The sequence below is a fragment of the Solanum stenotomum genome, chromosome 5, assembly GCF_019186545.1.
Source record: "Solanum stenotomum isolate F172 chromosome 5, ASM1918654v1, whole genome shotgun sequence".
NCBI lineage: Eukaryota > Viridiplantae > Streptophyta > Magnoliopsida > Solanales > Solanaceae > Solanum > Solanum stenotomum.
The window spans coordinates 59,863,447-59,883,274 of NC_064286.1; the positions used below are offsets into that span (position 1 = coordinate 59,863,447).

Sequence of the window (19,828 nt, forward strand, 5' to 3'; positions counted from 1 at the left end):
CAATCTTTTTTTTGGAACAATTTACTTACATGTTAAATTAGTTTGATTCTATGTGTGCCACAAGTCCAAATTAAAGTAGAGAAAATAATTAGTATTTTTTAAATTTTAAAGTAAACTATTTAAGCACTTAATTAGTGGAGAGTGTGTAAAGTGAACTAGATTACAAAAAGATCTTAGTAATATTATATAAGTACCTTACACCATTTGAACCGTTAGTGGTGAATTTCGACATATATAATTTTTAATCGTAAGTAAATTTTAATAATACTAGTGAAATGAAAAGCGTTCGAGACTTCGGGATCTCTCTTGAACATCGATCGATCAGTTCTTTTCTTCTGTTGATGCTGAGATTGATACTTTGTCCAACTAAAAGTTCTTCACCTACGTGAGTTTACTTATATTGTTTATCTCATATTTAAACAAAACGTGACGAATCCATCTTTTCATCATTATTAATTAAGTAAATTTTATATGACTTTGATACATCTAAATTGATTGTGCCAAAACCATGAAAGATACCTAGATGGAGTGGAGAGTATAAAGTATAGTTTGTTACATCAAAATACAATATATTAAAACTTATTTGATTAATTAAATAGATCTAAATGAAGATAATTTGTATATTTCGTATATCATTATAGATAAAATACGTTGAATATTATGAGACATCTTAAAATAAAAGGCCGTCATATTTATAAATTGAGACAGAAAGTGTATTAATTTAACAAAGGTTTTTGTCCAAATTAAGCCTTCGATTCAAATGGTGTGTGTCAATCTGATATTGAAAATTACTACTCCTTCTATTTTATGTATATATTTTTTTCTTTTTACTTGTCTATTTTAGCAAATTAAAAAGAAGTATTATAAGATTCCAATCTTATTCTAATCATTACATAACTGCATAAAATATTAGTAGTCAAATATAGATTTTCAAAATACTAAGGTTATGTTAATAAATTAAATTCCTAATAAATAATTTTTCTTAAGGAAAGTATCAAGTCAACGCGATCAAATAATATGAAACGGGAGAGAGTATTTGAAAAGGGAAGTGAATTGTTTATATTTTGAAATATCGGGGTCGATTCATTAATAAAAAACTTAACAAGTTGGTACCTGATATGAAAAGTATAAAACAAGTGGGTGTTTAAAACGCATATTCTATAATAATGGGGGTTAAAAGACAACAATAATAAAAGATTCTGGTCTTTGATGATCTGTTCAAACAACTTTGCAAAAGAGAAAAAGCGCGAGGGAGAGAAAACTGAGAAGAGCGAAATCGGAGGATCGGCGCCGGCGATTTCCCTATTTGAATCCACCGCTGATAGTCGTCAACGGTTGTTTCCGGTGAACTGATTATATTTCAGGTCAAATTGATCGAAAACTCTTTTTTTTGGGTTTCCGTGAAGAAATAGGTTTTTTTTTTGCGTAATTACCTTGATTTTGATTCATTTATATTGATGTAGTTATGTTCAGAGGTTAGGATTGTTCATAGAGCTATTTTTTTTTATATTAAAACGCAATTAATGTTATTAGAAGTTGTTTATGTACGGAATTGGTAAAAATTTCATTTGCTTGAAATTATTTGTCTATTGTGAATCTTATGGAATCGTCTTTGTTCAATATTAGTGACATTTTTGTTGAATTGTTATTCAAAAAATCAGAAAATAGTAGTGGAAATTTTTTGCTAGTTTGTTTTTGATTCTTAAAAAAGCTGTATTTTGATGTTGCTTGATAGGACGTGTTAATGTAGCTGGTAGCTGCTTTTTCTTCCTTTTTTCCTTCTTTTTTTTTGGGATTTTTGGTAATTTAGGTGTCTAATGCTAAGTTTAGTTTAATTATCAGGTGAATTGGTTGTTTTGTATATTTGTTAGCAAGAGGTGGATTGCATTTCTTTGCCAAGCCTTGTTAACACGAATTGCGTTTGGCTTTTTCTGAGTTTTTGCAGTATTGAAAGATTGAAAATGTCTGAGGGGGAAGCTAAGAAGATATCACGTCAAGATATACAACTGGTAAGACAATTGCTTAAATCATTGGTTTTATGCACTGCTTGTATGAAACATTTAAATGGAGAAACATGGACAGAACTTGTCCGGAACTGAGGTGTAGTTGTAATAGTAGAATGTTAATGGAAGAAATAGAGCATGCAGTTTTATGTTTACGCTTATAAATTAGGCATTTGATTGCACTTCAGTGCTTCGATAGGAACACTCTTTGTAGAAATTCTTTCGGTTAATTCTGATTAAAGTATTTTAATTCCTTGAGAAGTTTTGCCTAACCATGCATATCCATGTATTTATGTCTTTTTAATTTAAGAGACTGCCAGAGTATGTAAATGAGGCTATTGTTTAGAACTTCCTTCCTTTGTTGAATGCGGATGCCTAGGTTGTGTTAGTTATTCTTGTGGGCATTGTTTATAGGCCACTGGCCGTCGCCCTTTAGGTCAGTTGTGATAAACCTACCATCTAAATCAGTTAATGATCTCCATAATAACATTAATCATCTGAATCAAAGGAAGTATCTGAAGACATATTTTCTGGTTGCTGATAAGCACTGTGGTTAATATTGTAAGCAGCACCAGGGATTGTTGTATGTGTTGGGTTTTTAAGAGTTGGGAAGATGGTATGCCCTCGCGCTGTCACTCGCTTGTTCGGCTTGACAACACACCTAAATACTGAACAAACACCTCTTGTTGGCTATAAATTTAGAGGTTTTGCCTCAGATTTGATATATTGAAAACACAACAACAACAACATACCCAGTGTAATCCCACAAGTGGGGTTTGGGGAGGGTGATGTGTATGTATTCTTACCCCTACCTTGTGAAGATAGAGAGGTTGTTTCCGCTAGATCCTTGGCACAAGTGAAGCATTAAGAAAATAGTGGAGAAAAGAACAATAGCAACTACAAATGATACGATAAACGAAGCAAAGAAAACAACAAGTAATAGTGAAATTTAAGAATACGATAGTAGGTGAATTACTAATAACACTACTGATAAGGGAAACTAGACCATGCTCAACTATGTATTAACCTTGTACCCTAATCCTCTACCTTTATATTCTCCTATCTAGGGTGATGTCCTCGATATATTGAAAACACTGAAATTCAAAATCCCCTTCCTCTTTTCTTCTGCATTTTTTTTCTAAAATATAAGTAAGTGTCAAGTGTGGTTTGCATTATTTTTGGAGTTCGCCTGAAGTTCTGTTCTGTAATTTGAAGTGCCACTATTATAGAATAGTTTATTAAGTTCCATCATGGGAGGAATTAATCCAAAACCTTGGGCGACAATAAGGGGATTAAGTTCCTTAAGATTGTTATCTCTTGTATCCTTAACCAAATTAAATAAAATGGCAAATATTTTATATTTTTAAACCAAAAATTACAAGTATTTTAGTTTCAAAAAAAGGAAGTAGAAGACCACAAAGATTTTAGTCCACCAAAAACAGGAAGATGAAAACAAAAAATATTAACAATCTTGAAGGAATTTAGTTTATGTTAATATTTTTTGTATTCATCTTACTTTTTGGTTTTGGGAGACTAGAATCTTCATGGTTTTCTACTCCTATTTTGAAGACTAGAATTCTTGTGATTCTCTTACTCTGATTTGTTACCCGGTCTGAGGATATAACACTTTGTTGTTTTATTAAATCTTTTTAAGGGTACAAGAGATAACAGTATGGAGTCCTAACAATCCCATTGAAACACATAAATGTTCTGTCGACTTCGGACTTCCTATCATAAAGTTTGTTCTTGTAAATCCATGACTTTAAGATGAATGATCTGGATAATTGCTGGTATAGAGAAGATGCCACTCTTTTTCTCCCTGAGTACATATTGATTTTAGATTCACAACACACGGTAGTCACAAGTGCACAAGTTGTTACCTGTGAATTGTTGATTTTGTAATGGAAAATGTTCTTGTAACTTAACAAAATAGAAGGAAATATTTCAAGTAATATCTCAGTCAAAGCAACAGTTGAAATGGTAGAAAAAAGAAATATGAAGTTTTGCTTCCCTTTCGAAGAAGTAAGCTAAATTATCATAGAGAGCAGTAATCTCCTCATGGACTCACCAAGTGCTAGTTGATGTATTAATCTCCTCATGGACTCATAGAACAGTATTACAATTTGATGGACCTAGCCAATTGCTTGTAACCTTTTGTCTAGTTCTTATCGGAAATGGGATTATGAGGCCTAGCTTAGAAGTTCTCTGTTTTAGGTGCTGATGCAGTTGATACTTCCAAATTTGTTATAGGTTTCTAATCTGTGTTTGCAGGTTCACTGTTCATGCCTTGCGAATATGGTTGTTGTTTAGCTGTTCTTCTGCGATAGGGTTTGTCTTGTTATAGTTAGAAATATGGAACCTCTTTAACTGTTATTGGTGTACCACAAATTTTGCATCTTTTAATTCGTTCTTACAGGTAAGGAGTGGTCTTACACAATTATCAAGTTCTTCCTTGCTGTATAATTGCTCGCATTCCACATGCATTTCTTTCCCAACATGAGCTTCTTTGATGTCAGGTGCAAAATCTTATAGAAAGATGTCTACAGCTTTACATGAACCAGGAGGAAGTTATCAGAACCCTCTTAGATCAAGCAAAAATTGAGCCTGGTTTCACTGAGCTTGGTTCGTCCTTTCTCTTCCCAACATTTTGTTCCTATTTTTTGCCGATGCGACGCTAGCATACTACCATATCATCTCAGATGTAATTTTGGTATTCCATGACTTGGAAGGAAGGAAAAACATACAAGCTGTGACCTGATATATGGATAAACTAGGATTCATTGACCAGGAAAATGAAAAAACTACTAAAAATTGTCCTGTTATCAGAATTGATCTAATGAAGATGACAGAATTGTTAATAAGATAATTTCTTCCCTTTCAATGACAAACGCTCTGTTCACCACTTCACCTACTTCTATTTTATTGAAAGAATTAGTAACTAGAGGAACTAACGTTTAGACTGAAGTTTGATAGAAATGAGGTATCTAAAATTTTATTTTTCTGGATTCACCTGGTCAATATCCCATTTCTCAAGATCTGTAAGCAACATGTGTTATCTATGCGCTCCACGTGTCTCTTGCAGAAGAGATAAATCTGACATCTAGATATGTTTCCAGTGTGGCAGAAGCTTGAAGAAGAAAACCAAGAATTTTTCAGGGCATATCATGTAAGGTTGATGGTGAAGGATCAGATAGAGAGATTCAATGATTTGCTTGAGAGACAGGTTGAGGCAATGCAGATGATTCCAACACAACCAATCCCTAATGGATCTCAGATTCGTCAAAGTAAGGAATAATATCTTAGATTGCCATGTTGATCTTCCTGGAGATAATTATTCTGCTGGTTTTTTCTTTTCAATTGCATTGTAAAATTTATGATGGATTCCCTCCAAGCCCAACAAATTTCTGTTTTTGAAATTGTTAGAAAACTAAATGGCTTATTAGCTTTAGAATGAATAACTGTGGAAGGAGTCTATTACAAATGAGAAAGAAGCACAGGAGGATCTGTCTTCTGGTTCTAAGGCTGCTTCTAATATGAGACTCTGAATACTTGTTGAATTTGGAAATAATGGAATTGATTGCTGAATTTTGATACATAAAATGACCTAGAAATCTGTAGACATAGTAGAAGCAAGAGATTAAAATTAGACTTCTCCTCACCATAGCATAGTCTTTTGTTTTGATGCTTTAGGATTGTAAATAACAAAACTCATCCCTATATACAGGGGAAGCCTATCCCAAATGGCATCGGATTCAAATCCTACTTTTATGGAAATAATAACTAGGGAACCTTTAAACTAGGAAAACATGTAAAAATAATATCAAACTTCTTCCTAAAATTAGCTCACAAGAATAAGGGGAAAATTGGCAAATTTGCACCCAAAACCCACGTGACTTCATCTCATATTTGGACTCCCTATTGTTGTGATTTTCAGCCCTTGTTGGGCGAGAATTCAGCACACCTTGGGCTGAAATTTTGGCTCTTTTTTGTGCTTGGGCTCCATGTGGGCCCTCCACTTGGTCTTCATGTGGCTCCAATATTTCGGCTCTTGGAGTCGAACTTGGACCATGAAATATATGTAAGGCATAGCACTTAGTCCACTTGTTATAATTCTTGGGCTTTTCTTCCTCAATAAACATCTTGATTTTTTCATTGAAACCACCAACTTTAATGGAGGTATGCTATCAATTAGGCTCTTGAATTCATGTTTGCCTTGATCACGGTTAATTTTATGTATTTATGCTAAATCTATTTTGCTAAATTGGGACTTAATTTCGGAGACGCGTGTGCTTCTTGCTTAAAGCCCAGGAGCAGTGTTACTTTTTTTCTTTTCAATTTAAAAAATACTGCTTCTTTCAATATATGATATATGATATATGATATTATGATAGATTTACTAATTTTCAGATTCTAGATTAGCTGAACTACCATTAACCTATATTCTTTGTTGATTGTTTGTTTACTTCCGCCTCCTGCTGTCCCTGTGGTTCATTGATTGTACTTTATTAGATTTCGCTACTTATGTTGTTTTGATTCAGCAAAACCAAAGAGATGTAGTAATTTGCATATTTTACTAATATGTTATAATTTGGACTGCTGGTACAACACTGAAATTAAACTCTCATGCTTGATTATGCAATCATTTCATCAGTGACTTGTTGAATAAGGATGAAAGTTATCTGATGACTGTTACACTTTTACAGTCCCACCGAACTCAACATGTCAAGCAAGAGATCATACTGGACCTCATGTCAAGCCTGAGAATGTGCACCAGACTGTTAATGCAAATTTATCTCAAGTATACACTAATGGTGTGTCCTCGCTTCAACCATGTATGCAAAGTGCTATTGATGTGTCTGCTCATGCAAGGAGAATTGATGCATCCTCAAACATGCTATTGGCTCAGAGCTCAAATTTGGGAATGCTGCAAGGTGTGAGAGGGGGGATGATCAAGTCAGAAGCTGGTTATTCAGGAAATTTACCCTTCATGTATGGTACTGAGACAAATATCCTCGAAACTCATCCTGGAATTACGGATCCATCTGTATCATCTTTCAGCAGTGTAGAATCAGATTCACAACCAGTAAATGAGACAGTGTTGGATGCTGATACATCTTCATTTGGTTTCTTGGGGCAGATCCCTCGAAACTTTAGTTTGTCGGACTTAACAGCTGACTTTTCTAACAGTTCTGGTTTGTGCCTCCCCTCTCTTCTTAGTTAATATTTCTCTCAAGTGGACATTCTTATCTTCGAGTTCTGTCATTTGTAGATATCTTGGAGAGCTATTCTGGATCAGCCTTCCTGGCAACGGATGTTAACAATTTATTCTTAGATCCACAAGATAGGAGAGAACATCAAGGTTAGTCGTATGGCATGTTAATTGATTTCCTTCACCTTGTAAGCAAGTAGTTATATCGATGCCTCACATTTTAGCAGACGTTAAAAGGTTGGATGCTATATATGAAGGCTTGAGGTTTGAAGATTTTGCCAGTGATTGAGTGAACAATGAGATGGTACCATCTTGTCTTGATTTCAAGAATTAGGGAGTATAGTATAGTATAGAAGCATTCCAGCCTAATGTCCATAGCTGAGAAATCTGTGATTCGTTCTGTATTTGTTATCAACATTGATAGTTTCCAATCTCTACGCACTCTTTGTTATATAGGTGTAACACATATATAACGTTACTTCCTTTTTGTATGATTGCGATTGTTGCAGGTCCAATGGCTCCTGGTCTCAGAAGGTTTTGTAAATAGGATTGCGAAAGGAAGTTGCTTTGACACCTTGTGAAGACATTAGTTTGTCAGTTTCAAGATACTCGTTATGGTTGACATGTCTGTGGTTCTGGTGTAAAGACAATAATCTAAGCAAAAAGCTCTTGGAAATGGTTCTCCTACTTTTTTTTTATCCTAGAAAGAAAGCATTATTTTGTTTGAGTTCTGTGAATAGGGTTGTGATGATTGATGAATTAGATCTGATGTATGTATTTATTCTTTTTTTCAAAAGGTCTGATGTATTTTTTTTTAATAAAATGACCTGAAGTTGTGCTTCATGACTTGCATCAATTGTTAAAACATTTGTATATAATTATGCCAGTCATAGGTGTTTCTTCACCACATTTTCCCAAGCCTTCATGGACATAATTATCTGATATATGTGTTGATGGAAAGTAGTAAATACTCGTGAATTAGTTGAAGTGTACACAAGTTGGTCTAAACACTAAGGCTATGTATATATGTCGAATTGCCAACCAAAAGGTATAGAGACAACAAAATGGATAGCAAAATGCCATGAATTGATCACCTTTTCAACTCTTCAATTTTGCCTAAAAATCAAAGTGAGAACTCCAAAGAGAGCAAAATTTATTACATGATATGATTANGAATTAGTTGAAGTGTACACAAGTTGGCCCAAACACTAAGGTTATGTATATATGTTGAATTACCAACCAAAAGGTATAGAAACAACAAAATGGATAGCAAAATGCCATGAATTGATCACCTTTTCAACTCTTCAATTTTGCCTAAAAATCAAAGTGAGAACTCCAAAGAGAGCAAAATTTATTACATGATATGATTAGCAGATCACTCAAAATGAACTTCATTTTGAACCAACTTGCAAATATCAAATAAATCCCTGAGATGAATGAAATGACGCGACAAGCGCTATAATTGAAGGTGCACATAAGCTTGGCATCAGTTCCACAAACTTGCTTAATCTTCTAGGCAGGCCCAGTCTTGAGTGCATAGTCTAAATCATCTATCAAGTCGTTGACATCTTCAATCCCAACAGAAATTCGAACCAGGTCCTCAGTAAGACCTCTAGCCTCTCGTACTTCAACAGGTATGCTCGCATGGGACATGAAGCAAGGCAAGCTTATGAGTGACTTGACACTTCCTGCAAATTTTGAGGACCATATAACACGTTTGGATAGCGACAAAGGAAAATGCAAATGGAAGAACGGGAATAAAATGAATGACATCAATCTAAACAGTTTTGAATTATATACGAAGCAAAAGATCTTTTGAAGCATAAACACAAGGGGTCATTTGATGAATCATTTTGCGTCACTCTGCACCATACCATTATCTTGCGGACAAGTTCAAGTTATCAAATGGTTCCAGTGTGTCGAATGCACAAAAACAATTTTTGCTTTTCATGCAGATGTTTACAAGCAAGAGTCATTAAAATTTTCATCTTTTTTCTATATCCCCAAACAAAATCTACAATTATAACAACTGGATTAAAGCTGAAATTCTGATCCCCGGCTGATTTTCCTAAAACCAACCAAAAGACCTGAATAGTTGTCTACGCTTATCTCTCTTGCCATTGGAAGTGTTCTATGGATAGCAAATATACTTGAGTTGAGTTGAGTTGGATATGAAACAGTCCAACACACTATCTCCTTGTCTTTCTGTTAGACTTATAGAGTAAGAGTCTCCACATGGACCACATCCATGTTATTTTGCCTATGCTTCTTATTGGTAGTTCAGTCTTTCCCCTATACTTGATTGCAGTAGTATCAAGGCATATTGCCTATGCTTCCATCTCTTTTTGCATTGATCATTCTTAAGGTTTGTTATCAGATGTGGTATTCAAAAAGCTACATTGTTTTGATACTTATATGGTATTCATCCTCTATAGAATATGGTTTCTGTCTTACCAAAGCAAAACAATATTGCACGTTTACTATAATCATCAGGGAAAAGAGAGAGAAGGCAAACATCATTAGGAATTGTACACTTTGGTAGGAAAAAATGATCTTAAATATAGGAAAATGTAATTGAGCATTAAGATGAAACTAACCAAAACTGACGGTAATGCTGAAATACTTGGTAGCCTCAGCAACATGCTTAGAGAGTGCCAAAGAACCTGTCAGGAAACTCAGCACCGATCCTGCACCCGTAGCCTGCAAATTGATCAACATTTAAACAGTAAGTTTCAAGGGAAAGCTTCATGGTGGCAGGACACCGACAACCATAGAGCCTTAGTTCAAATTCCCAGAAAAAATCACATGTTTGAATACCTGAGAGAAGTGCAAAGACCTCCCTGGATGGTCAAGAAGACCTGCATAGTTGACCTTTTTCACTCGTGGATGGGAAGATAAAAATTCAGCAATTTTTTGTGCATTCTCCTGCAAGATATTGAAATTATTTAGTTAGATGAAGGTGATGTGACAGTTTTACAAACCAGCCTAACTTCTCTGCACAATATAAAGATGAAGATGCAGTAGTATGCATGCCATAATCATGAAAATCTATAGGGTCAAGAATAATAGATTAACAAAGGCGCAGGCAGGCATATATGTTTCTAGAAACAGTGGTGGAACAACTAATTTCACCACAAAATAAAAGAAAAAAAATTAAAATTAAACCTGTTGTTTTTCAACACGAAGAGCCATTGTTTTGATTCCTCTTAAACAAAGCCAACAATCGAATGGCGCTAACCCTGCACCTTCAGCATTTTGTAGGAAGTACACCTCTTTCGCCAAGCTGGTTAAGTAGGAAAATTTATAAGCAAATTATTAAAAGGACACTTGAGATGTTCAAAGAGAAACAAGGCATCAGACATCACTTACGTTCAATACGCTATACATAACTAACTACGGATTTTCAGATATAGACTTGTCAATGAACTGATTTCTTAAACTTAACTTTATCAACAAAAAAAAGTTAATTTCTTAAACTTCATGGTCAATTATAAGGGCAGCTAGTGCATTCAGGAAAAGAATTTCAGTGTCACGAAGTATTGCACAAATCCGTGCAGTGCAGGGTCTATAGGGTGCTGCATAAAGAGGATTTCTTGTATACGCCTTAGCCATATGGAAGCGATCCATTTTTGACTTGCATACAACCCTGAGTAAGCATACTAAAATGTATAAATTATAGGAATCACATATTATAAGCACTAAATAACATCCTATCCCTTCTAGTTTTCTATTTACCAAAAATCCCTTAAAAATGATGTTTGCGAGATACATAGCGTTGTGCACGGGATACATTAGGTTTGATACATTCCACATAGCGGGATACATAGCGTTGTGCACGGGATACATTAGGTTTGATACATTCCACATAACGGGATACATAGCGTTGTACACGGGATACATGCGGGATACATAGCGTTTGATACATTCCACATAGCGAGATACATAGCGTTGTGCACGGGATACATAGGTAAATAAGGGATTTTTGAAATTTTTGAAATAAATAGGGATAAATGGATATTAAGGTAAGTAAAGCAGTGTAGTTAAGTAATTTGTCCTACTAAAATTGTGTGAAGGCTCACCCTCGGGACTCAGCAAAGGCCCTTATTCCATGTAAAGAATTATCTGAGTTGCAAGACAATAGTCCTTGACATCCTTTTAATCCAGTCCAAAAAAAATAGAAATCTTATTTGCACAAAAAGTAGAAGAGGAAAAGGAAGCATGGCCATATCAACATTTGCTACCTATTGTTGAACAGTTCTAAAGTTTCACTAGGGGCTGGGTAAGTGATTCATTGCAAGAGAAACCAATAATGCGTCTATCACAAACTCACGTTCACTATAGTCAAGCTCCTAATGCGATTATTGGTTTAGGCGACCAAAAAAGACTAAAAAACTAAGAATATACAACCATAAGATAACAATAAATCAAAATATGAAACATATGCGAAATAGAGGAAAACCTTTCTCCTCTGACGGCAAGTACACCGGCCATGAGATCACTATGACCGGATATGAACTTAGTAGCTGAATGCATCACAATATCTACAAAACCATGGACAAGTAAGCCAACATCCCATGCATGTTTTTGGAGAGTGTTCCAGTTAGTGGAACAAAAAGTATTTGCACAATACCTGCTCCGAGCTCCAAAGGATGGGACAGTACTGGGGACATAATGCTGTTATCTACCAGCACAAGAGCCCCATGTGCATGAGCGATCTTGGCTATTTTCTGGAATAAATCAGAAGAGACAACAATATGAGACAAAAAATCAGTCTTTTGAAGATCAATATATTACTATCTATCAGCTACAGTGAAAGCTGAAAATTGTACGTGCATAATCTACTATGCTACTGTAAATTACCCACACGAATATCACAAATTTGTTGACGAGGGTTGGTTGGGCTTTCCAGCCAAACAAGCTTTGTCCATGGTTTAATCACAGAAGCAACCTCATCTAAGTTAGTGGTATCCACTCGCCTGTACAAACAAGGTGACAATCAAAATTCTAATAACCTGATTGAAAACAATGTTACACTGATAAAAGAGATACCAACTTGACCACGATCCCGGCTTTTGGAACAACTTGTGAGAGCAGCCGGTCAGAACCACCATATATGTCATCCCCGGCAACAATCTCCTCACCTATAAAATCAACAAATTGAAGCTATTCTTTTGTTAACTATCATTTGCTTGCCGAGATGTCAAGAAAAAAACACTAGCATGACACAAACGAAGATTCAATTTCTCATCCAACAAGAAAGCATAACCATCTTAAATGAGCAGAACAAACTTTCAAGAAGGTCTTAATCAAGTTTGTTGCATAATTTATCTGGTATACACATATTCAGATTCTTCTATACAAATGCATTGCGTGTACAATTTTTAGAAGTACCAGCTTTAACGAGACGAGTTACAGCTGCCAAGGCGGCCATTCCACTGGTAAAGCAAAATGCTCGATCTGCTTTCTCAAGCTCTGCAAGAAGCCTGAAAATTTTCAAAATGCGGTAATGGTATTGATAACAATAATGTTAACAGATGAACTTTCAACTATTAGCAGTACACAGTTTTACTTACTTTTCCAATGCATCCCTTGTTGGATTTCCACTCCGTGTATAATCATATTGCCCATTTTCAGTTGCTGAAGGCTGCAGAAGGATGAAGAAACAATTAAAGCTAAGACATGCTCTTTGTTACGTGTTTCTATGGAATTGTAGGGCTGGACTCTGTTGCTGAAGGCTGAATAGTTTTAAAAAAAAGGATCTGAAGAGACAATTAAAGCAACAAAGAAGTGATGAATTGTGCTGTCAGAAGAGAAAAGGAGAGAGGAAATGGTTATTTAACAACGTACAAGAGGGATTCTTATATAGAAGTATTGGGTACATGAAACAAGGAAACTTTCTTCTGATAAAAAATATTCTACACAATATTCTTAATAGCTCTCAATCCCAACCATAAACGCAACATTATCTATTAATGGTCACATCCTGCCGGAGCTTGAGGCCATCTTGAATCACAGAATTTTTGCAAAGCTCAAAGGTGAGGCGTGGGTTAAATGGTTCAGTTGTCCTCTTAAACATGATTCATGAAGATAAGAATTGTTTTAGGATGGGTGCAGCCAGTCATGTGACAAAATTACCGTTGCAGACAGAAAAACTTGTCAAAGGAGTTAGTTTATTGGATGACAGTATGGTCATTTACTCGAGTTAGTTAAACCATCCCAAGGTCTGTTGGAGGTCCTGGAATTAGTAAGCACTCTCAATTGCATTGTATTCATTTGGTTTGCTTTAAAAGGCATGGCCATACTGGGTAAGCCAAATGCAAATCCCCTCTTCGTTCATTCTTCTTTGCAGCAACTCGTTCAGGAATATTTTCTTCTTCGAGTTAGTTAGAGTTCTGTGACATGCTCTCTCAGTTTGATTGAGCTTATTCCCGTTCCCTAGTTTTAAGGACTTCTCCTACCTTACAAAGGCTAACCACTTAGCTTTATAAAGGGTGCCTACTCCTATCTTCCTAATTTGGCCCTTTTTCTTCATGAGAGATGAAGACAGTAACTCTTGCTCTTCTTAAATGCTTAAGGAAATGGGCACTTTATATTTGATTTTTCTGCCTTTTCCTATAACCCCCTACTACTTATGAAGGGTCTTTTTACATATACACAGTGCAATACATTTTCTTTTTAAAAAATAGATTTGTATTCCACTGCCAATCTTTGTCATATTATTGTGAATGGTTCAGAAAAGGTGGGTCAACGATAGTAGTGCTGTGGACGCTACAGGGAGAGCAGTAGAAGACATGCTCAAGACACAAATGAAAAAGAAAAGGAGTGAAGGGAGGTTAAAATTTGTGTCCTAGTTGCTCTTTTTGGTCTTTACTCTTTTGCATGTAATACTTACTTACCATTCTTATCCTTGTTTCACATTATAATATTTACAAACTGGTTCATGTATTAATCCAATATATCGCACAAAACCTCCAAATATTTTGACGATATACTCAGATGAATATAGTAGAAACAAGTAACTATGAAGCATTGATTGCGAAAATTGCACCATTAAATTCTTCCAAAAAAAAATGCAGCTTTGCAATGTCTTATCAAATTGCATTCCACAAAGTTTCTTCAAAACTTACTTGCTTAAAAGTAGATGTTTGATACAAGGGGGTACTTAAGGCACCATAAGGATCAAAATCATTACTGAAGTTCATCAACATTGTTGAAACACTTGGCTCTTTTGCTTCCCTAGCCTCAACTCGAGGAGGTAGTTCCATAGTCCCCACCTCTGCCATCAATCAATACATACTATTAGCTCAAAGATAAACCCAAAGAATAAATCTCGTTTATCCTCGTCTAAAAATGGATTTGGTACATACCATCCATGCATTCGGCAGCAGCACTATCAATCAAAGCTGATGCAGTGAGATCCATCTCTTTGTCTCTTGAGCAATTCAGTTGGAATTTCTGTTCTATTAGAGTTCCCTTCCCATTCATGCACCCAAATGTCACTGGAAAGTTTACAGGCAATTTACCCTACACATTAGCACAACATTCCATCAGAAGCAACACTTTTGCCACTTGTTTGGCTGCTCAACAAGTAAGAGCAAAAACAATCTATCACATTATTCCATATAAGTTTAGCAAAAGAGGCCAAAACATCCGGAAGATGATGCCATAGCTTAAACAAAAGCTTTAGTTTGTGTGAAATACCAATCAAAAATTACTTTACATTACATATTCTTGACGTTTCCCAGAGAAAAAGGAAAAATTAGAGAGGCCCGAAAAATCAAAACAATAATGTGAAGCTCATAAATGCATAAAGATGATAACTTTTCAATTTTTCAACTTTAAATTGCTCACCTTTAGACATTCTTAACTTCCACAAAAGAAAATTAGAGAGCCCCAATAAGCAAAACAACTTTGTGAAGCTCATAGAGGCACAAAGATGGCAACTTTTCAATTTTTCAAGCTTAAATTGCTCAGCTTTTTTCGTTTTTCGAGAACTGTGGTGTCCGAGCCAGCTTTCACGCATCTCGACTAATTCCTCAGGTGGCCTGCCACTTCCTATGTAACTCTATCCACTAAAGCTAGGACACATGCGGAAAATCACCTAGTATTTTGAATTCTCAACCTACTTCATTGACAGCTAGGCCACACCATTGGGTTCAAAAGCATGGATATCCTTAAATTGCTCAACTTTAAACATTCTTAACTTCCCCAACAGAAAATTAGAAACACCCAATAAACAAAACAAACTGTATGAAGCTCTCAAAGCATAAAAATCATTAAAAAATCCAAACTTTTTTCAATTTCTCGAGTCAAGATTGAATAAAGATTACAACCCAGCTCAAGATTTCTCCAATTTTTCTTCCACCCAATGATTTTTACACAAAAAGAGAAAAAAACAAATCACACCCATATAAGATATAAATCATTTAGGCTTAACCTGGGTGGTTGTGTTGGTAGGCAGAGAGCTGAATGGCTGCTTGAGAGACAGAGAACATGCCATTTCAAAAATTGTCGTCTTCTTCAATAAGGGCTGGGAAAAAAGTGGTATATATACTCTTGGTGTAAATTCTGTACTATACTAATTAATTAAAAAAAATTGCAAAAAAAGAAAAAACTTTAATTTTGATACTTACCTTGAAATATATTTAATTTATTTAAGTATGAAGATTTTTTCTTTTTCTAAAAAATATTTTTGATTTCTCTTTGAGCTGAGTTTTATCGGAAACAACCTTTTAATCCTCTTCAAATTTCATCAGTGGGATAATAGTGTTTTTTTTAAAATTATTATTGTTCGGTCCTATTGTTATTATATAAACAAACCAATAAGGAAATAGTTTAATATAAACTAGAATAAATGGAGTATAGTCTTTAAAAAATTATATTATAAGAGTTTTACTTGTATTTTTATTTTTTTTTGTTGTTGACTCTTTAAATAGATAATATTGGTGTATCTACAAATAGTAGTACTAGTATCTACAATTAAGAACACAATCAAATTAGTGATTTTTTGTAAAAAAATATTAAAATTGTAAAATGTTACAAGTTTAATTCCTTCTACGGCCAAACCTAAATAATTGTACTAGGTAATTGACCTGATTTTGAATAAATTATAGTTTTCTACTAATTTTCCATTTATTTATCATCTACTAATACTTTTCATGATAAAGAAACATTTTAGTCAAATGTGATCAAGATCATAGATATTCCTTTCTTAAAAATGGTGTTCAAATCAACTTCCACACACTTTTGATTGTTCCGCAAATGCATGTTACCTCCCACCAACACATGTATTAGGTAACTCTGCTTGCCAAAGCTTAGGCAAAGAATGCACGCGATCTTTGCCAACAGGAGGCAAGCAAAGGCCTTCTTGTAACAGCTGTTAACGCAGTAATCAGCTTGATTGTGATTCCTGGCATAGAGCACAATATGTAGACCATTGCCAGACTTGCATTTTCTTTTATAAGACTTGGATAGAGAAGCAAAACAATAACTCTTACGCCTCAATATCAAACAAGTTGGATTCACGAACAAAAATAACTTAGTAGAAAGACCAAAAGCAATTGTGAAACAAAAGAAGTTCTTAAAATATGGAGAATTGAATCCCATATGAACCATATAATTGCCTCAGAGGGTACTGCAAATCAGCCAAGAACTGAATGTTTCATTTTTACAAGAAAATGATCCAAGACATACTTAGGCTCAGAGAAACAGTGACCATTAAAGAAAAATTAGCTTACAACGCAGTTGACAGGCAAGTCAACTGCCGCGACTAAATTGAGAATGTAAGGAAATGTTTAATTCTACGAGGGTGGTTTAGGACCTTCGCCTGGACCTGGTTATTCTTCTTGTGGAATTGGAAGTATCAAGACTTTGATCACTCCTATTGCTGTTCTTAGCTCTGGATTTAGTGGCACCTGCAAATGTAGAAGTGTTAGTGTTTGTTCACCCCGTTAGAGAAACAAGTTGCAAAGGATATAGGGCGTTGTAAGGAACCTCTGCTGCGACTTATAGGAGATTGAACTTCATTTTCATCACTTGTTGAATCAGTCACCTCACTGGAAGCATGAGAGTTAGCTTCTGACTCAGCACATCCTGGTTCTGAAGGTGAACATTCTGTTTGCGCTTCCATTGATGGATCAGTGACTTCAGAATCTGTTACATGATTAAGAAAATGAAGTTACAGAAGATTCAAGATAACCAAATGAGGCACTGTTCCCGTCCCTTCCCATTATAGATCATAAGAAACGGAACAGATACAACAATCCTGCACCATGTTGGCTACACATATTTTGCCTATACAGTTTGCACATTGGCTTTGTAAGTTTTATCAATCCATTTCGCCACTAGCCTCTTCATATATCTCCAGCTCTCTTACCAAATGATTTCAGAGTTTTTTTAATCAGTATCTACATCTTAAATGTACCAAATTCTGAAAAGCCCCATCAAATAATTTTTATGGATTTAAAAAAAGAAAGTTGTAGCGAATGATCAACTATTTATATAAGGTACTACCATGTAATGTCTTGTTAACAGCTACTACCTCATCTACATTGTTTTAAAAAAAAATTGGCGGAAACAAAACATAGATGACCTGTATAAATTAAAGAGACAAGCAAGAGATAAATGCTTTCACTTCCATCCGAGATGTAAAAAACTTAGCATCTCCCACATATGTTTTGCGGATGACTTGTTAATGTTCTGTAAAGCTGAGGTGAGATCAATACGACTGATTCAGCAAGCTTTTGCCAAATTTTCAAATGCCTCTAGTTTGCAAGCAAATTGTGATAAAAGCTCTGTGTGCTTTTCAGGGGCACAACCAAGTATTAAACAAGAGATTTTAAGTCAATTGGGCTATAATGAAGGTAGTCTACCCTTTAAGTATTTGGGCATTCCTTTGTCATAAAAAAAAAATTCAGAATTAGCCAATGTATGCCTGTGGTGGATAGAATTACAGGAAGAGTGAAATGCTGGGCATCCAAGTTATTTACTTATGCTGGGAGATTACAATTAAATTAAATCTGTGGTATTTAGTATGCAGACATATTGGGCACAAATGCTCATTCTCCCTAATAAGATAATGAAACTAATTGAGCAAGTGTGCAGAACCTACTTGTGGACAGGATCCACTGGTACCTCCAAAAGAGCCCTGGTTTCTTGGGAAAAGGTGTGTCAACCTAGGAGTGCAGGGGGGCTGAATGCATTTAAGTGGCTGGAACAAGGCTGCAATACTTAAGCTGTTATGGGCTCTAGCTTCAAAGAAGGCAAATAAACCATATGCCTTGAGGCAGGCCTATAGTTGTCTTTCTTACCATGTTTTCTTGATTGTTAGATATAAGCTTAGCTCAATGTTTTCCTTTAGCACCACTCTGCTTTAGTCCCTACGATGGTGCTGCTTTAGGCTATAGCGGTTGTGAGAAACAGGGGTCTGATCCTGTTTAGCATTGTATTTTTTGCAGTTCTGGTAATCAATAAAAGTTATTTATTTACCAACAAAAAAAGAAAAGAAAAAAAGAGACAAGCATGTTGCTCAGGTGCCCTCCACCATAAAAATGTTCAAAATGAGAACCTTGTAAATAAAACATGAAATAGTAATAACTTATTGAACAGTCAATAAACTTGGAGAGATCTACCTTCAGTGATTTCAGATTCATCAATTTCCTTTTCTTCTTTTTCAGTCACCGTGATGCTCTCCAAGCTCTCCACTTTCTGTTGATGGCTTTGAGCATTTTTTGTGGTAAGTTCTTGTTCCTTCCTCTCGATGTGGAACTTATTCAACTTTTCTTCAAACTCCTCAATGCATGATTTGAGTTCAGGTTTAGCAAACTTCTTTCCCTAAATGAAGACATTCAAATAGACAGATAAAGCTTTAACACGGTGAAATGAATTCCCAATAACTGCCGAAAACTAGTCCAAGCCTTGTGATGCCAAAACAAATCTTACCTTGTTGATAATAGTTCTAAAATTATCCATCACAGAGTCTTCAGATAAGGCATGTTCATAAGTCTTAAACAACTCTATCAACTTTCTCATGCTCTTATCAGTGTACGATAGCTGAGAAAGGCAATAGGAGATGTATTCACATAACCTAACATCTGCATAAAAAAGGATGTTATAACATGCAGAAGTTTATCCGGTGATAATTCAAATAGCAATCAGAACTAATCTATCCACTACAGTCTCTTCATTTAAAGGTCTCCTAATTCTAATTTTCTTTTTTATTTTCGCAAGATACTCCTAAAAATATGGTAAACATGCCTGACATAACAGACAGAAAGCTGAGTACAAAATCAAGTATCTGATGAAGCATCCATAAAGCCTTGGTGCCAAATACCGAAAGACTGGCAACTCCTCAATCAATCTCAAATAAGTATATCAGCCTCTTTAACGCTCGCAGAAACACAACTCAAAGTAGACAACCTCCGTATCTTTGAAATGTAGAGTAAGCAGTGATTATCAAGAAAAAATATTGTAAAATCTAAAGCAATAGCAGTGGAGCAAGGTGGCATCATGATTTATCCACAAAAATGTGAAAACCTCTCAGAAAGTTATGGAAAATCTCAATGCACAGTTTACAGTTTAAAAAAAGAAGAAGAAAGAGACATCCATGTTTTCACAT

The 19,828-nt window shown here is 35.2% G+C and overlaps 3 protein-coding genes across 6 annotated transcripts in view; 1 reads left to right on the forward strand and 2 right to left on the reverse strand.

Moving 5' to 3' along the window:
* The first annotated feature begins 1,203 nt into the window (after positions 1–1,203).
* LOC125864716 (uncharacterized) lies at positions 1,204–8,055 on the forward strand. Of its 3 annotated transcripts, XM_049544767.1 has the most exons (9): positions 1,232–1,364; positions 1,946–2,009; positions 4,275–4,419; positions 4,520–4,625; positions 5,120–5,287; positions 6,707–7,195; positions 7,273–7,362; positions 7,440–7,516; positions 7,722–8,055. In XM_049544767.1, the coding sequence occupies exons 4-8, from the start codon at positions 4,556–4,558 to the stop codon at positions 7,499–7,501; spliced, it is 879 nt and encodes a 292-aa protein (XP_049400724.1). In that variant the 5' UTR covers positions 1,232–1,364; positions 1,946–2,009; positions 4,275–4,419; positions 4,520–4,555; the 3' UTR covers positions 7,502–7,516; positions 7,722–8,055. The 3 variants fall into 3 exon arrangements, with proteins under 3 accessions (XP_049400721.1, XP_049400723.1, XP_049400724.1); XM_049544764.1 differs by lacking the exon at positions 4,275–4,419 and having other exon boundaries at positions 1,204–1,364; XM_049544766.1 differs by lacking the exons at positions 4,275–4,419; positions 7,440–7,516 and having other exon boundaries at positions 1,204–1,364.
* Positions 8,056–8,461: 406 nt separating this feature from the next.
* LOC125864715 (cystathionine beta-lyase, chloroplastic) lies at positions 8,462–15,768 on the reverse strand. Its single transcript, XM_049544763.1, has 13 exons — positions 15,650–15,768; positions 14,580–14,736; positions 14,340–14,488; positions 12,786–12,856; positions 12,604–12,695; positions 12,266–12,353; positions 12,077–12,188; positions 11,843–11,939; positions 11,672–11,753; positions 10,378–10,495; positions 10,030–10,137; positions 9,810–9,912; positions 8,462–8,900 (listed from the first exon to the last, which is right to left on the reverse strand). The coding sequence occupies exons 1-13, from the start codon at positions 15,710–15,712 to the stop codon at positions 8,725–8,727; spliced, it is 1,416 nt and encodes a 471-aa protein (XP_049400720.1). The 5' UTR covers positions 15,713–15,768; the 3' UTR covers positions 8,462–8,724.
* Positions 15,769–16,807: 1,039 nt separating this feature from the next.
* The window catches only part of LOC125864663 (condensin-1 complex subunit CAP-D2), a 28,898-nt gene continuing 25,877 nt past the window's right edge, over positions 16,808–19,828 (reverse strand). For both annotated transcript variants that reach the window (XM_049544690.1, XM_049544689.1), the window contains exons 13-16: positions 19,153–19,304; positions 18,843–19,044; positions 17,206–17,364; positions 16,808–17,126 (exon numbers count right to left, since the gene is read on the reverse strand). In XM_049544690.1, the coding sequence (XP_049400647.1) occupies positions 17,026–17,126; positions 17,206–17,364; positions 18,843–19,044; positions 19,153–19,304 (614 nt within the window). In that variant the 3' untranslated portion in view covers positions 16,808–17,025. The remainder of the gene's footprint in view (positions 17,127–17,205; positions 17,365–18,842; positions 19,045–19,152; positions 19,305–19,828) is intronic.

What these genes read in the sequence shown, in the direction of transcription:
- LOC125864716 (XM_049544764.1), top strand. Translation starts at nt 1,962, where the DNA reads ATGTCTGAGGGGGAAGCTAAGAAGATATCACGTCAAGATATACAACTG. An exon ending in CACGTCAAGATATACAACTG is followed by an intron (nt 2,010 to 4,519) that starts GTAAGACAATTG and finishes CTTTGATGTCAG; the next exon opens with GTGCAAAATCTTATAGAAAG. An exon ending in TGGATCTCAGATTCGTCAAA is followed by an intron (nt 5,288 to 6,706) that starts GTAAGGAATAAT and finishes ACACTTTTACAG; the next exon opens with TCCCACCGAACTCAACATGT.
- LOC125864715 (XM_049544763.1), bottom strand. Translation starts at nt 15,712, where the DNA reads ATGGCATGTTCTCTGTCTCTCAAGCAGCCATTCAGCTCTCTGCCTACC. An exon ending in TTCGTGTTGAAAAACAACAG is followed by an intron (nt 10,138 to 10,377) that starts GTTTAATTTTAA and finishes AATATCTTGCAG; the next exon opens with GAGAATGCACAAAAAATTGC. An exon ending in CAGCATTACCGTCAGTTTTG is followed by an intron (nt 8,901 to 9,809) that starts GTTAGTTTCATC and finishes CAAAATTTGCAG; the next exon opens with GAAGTGTCAAGTCACTCATA.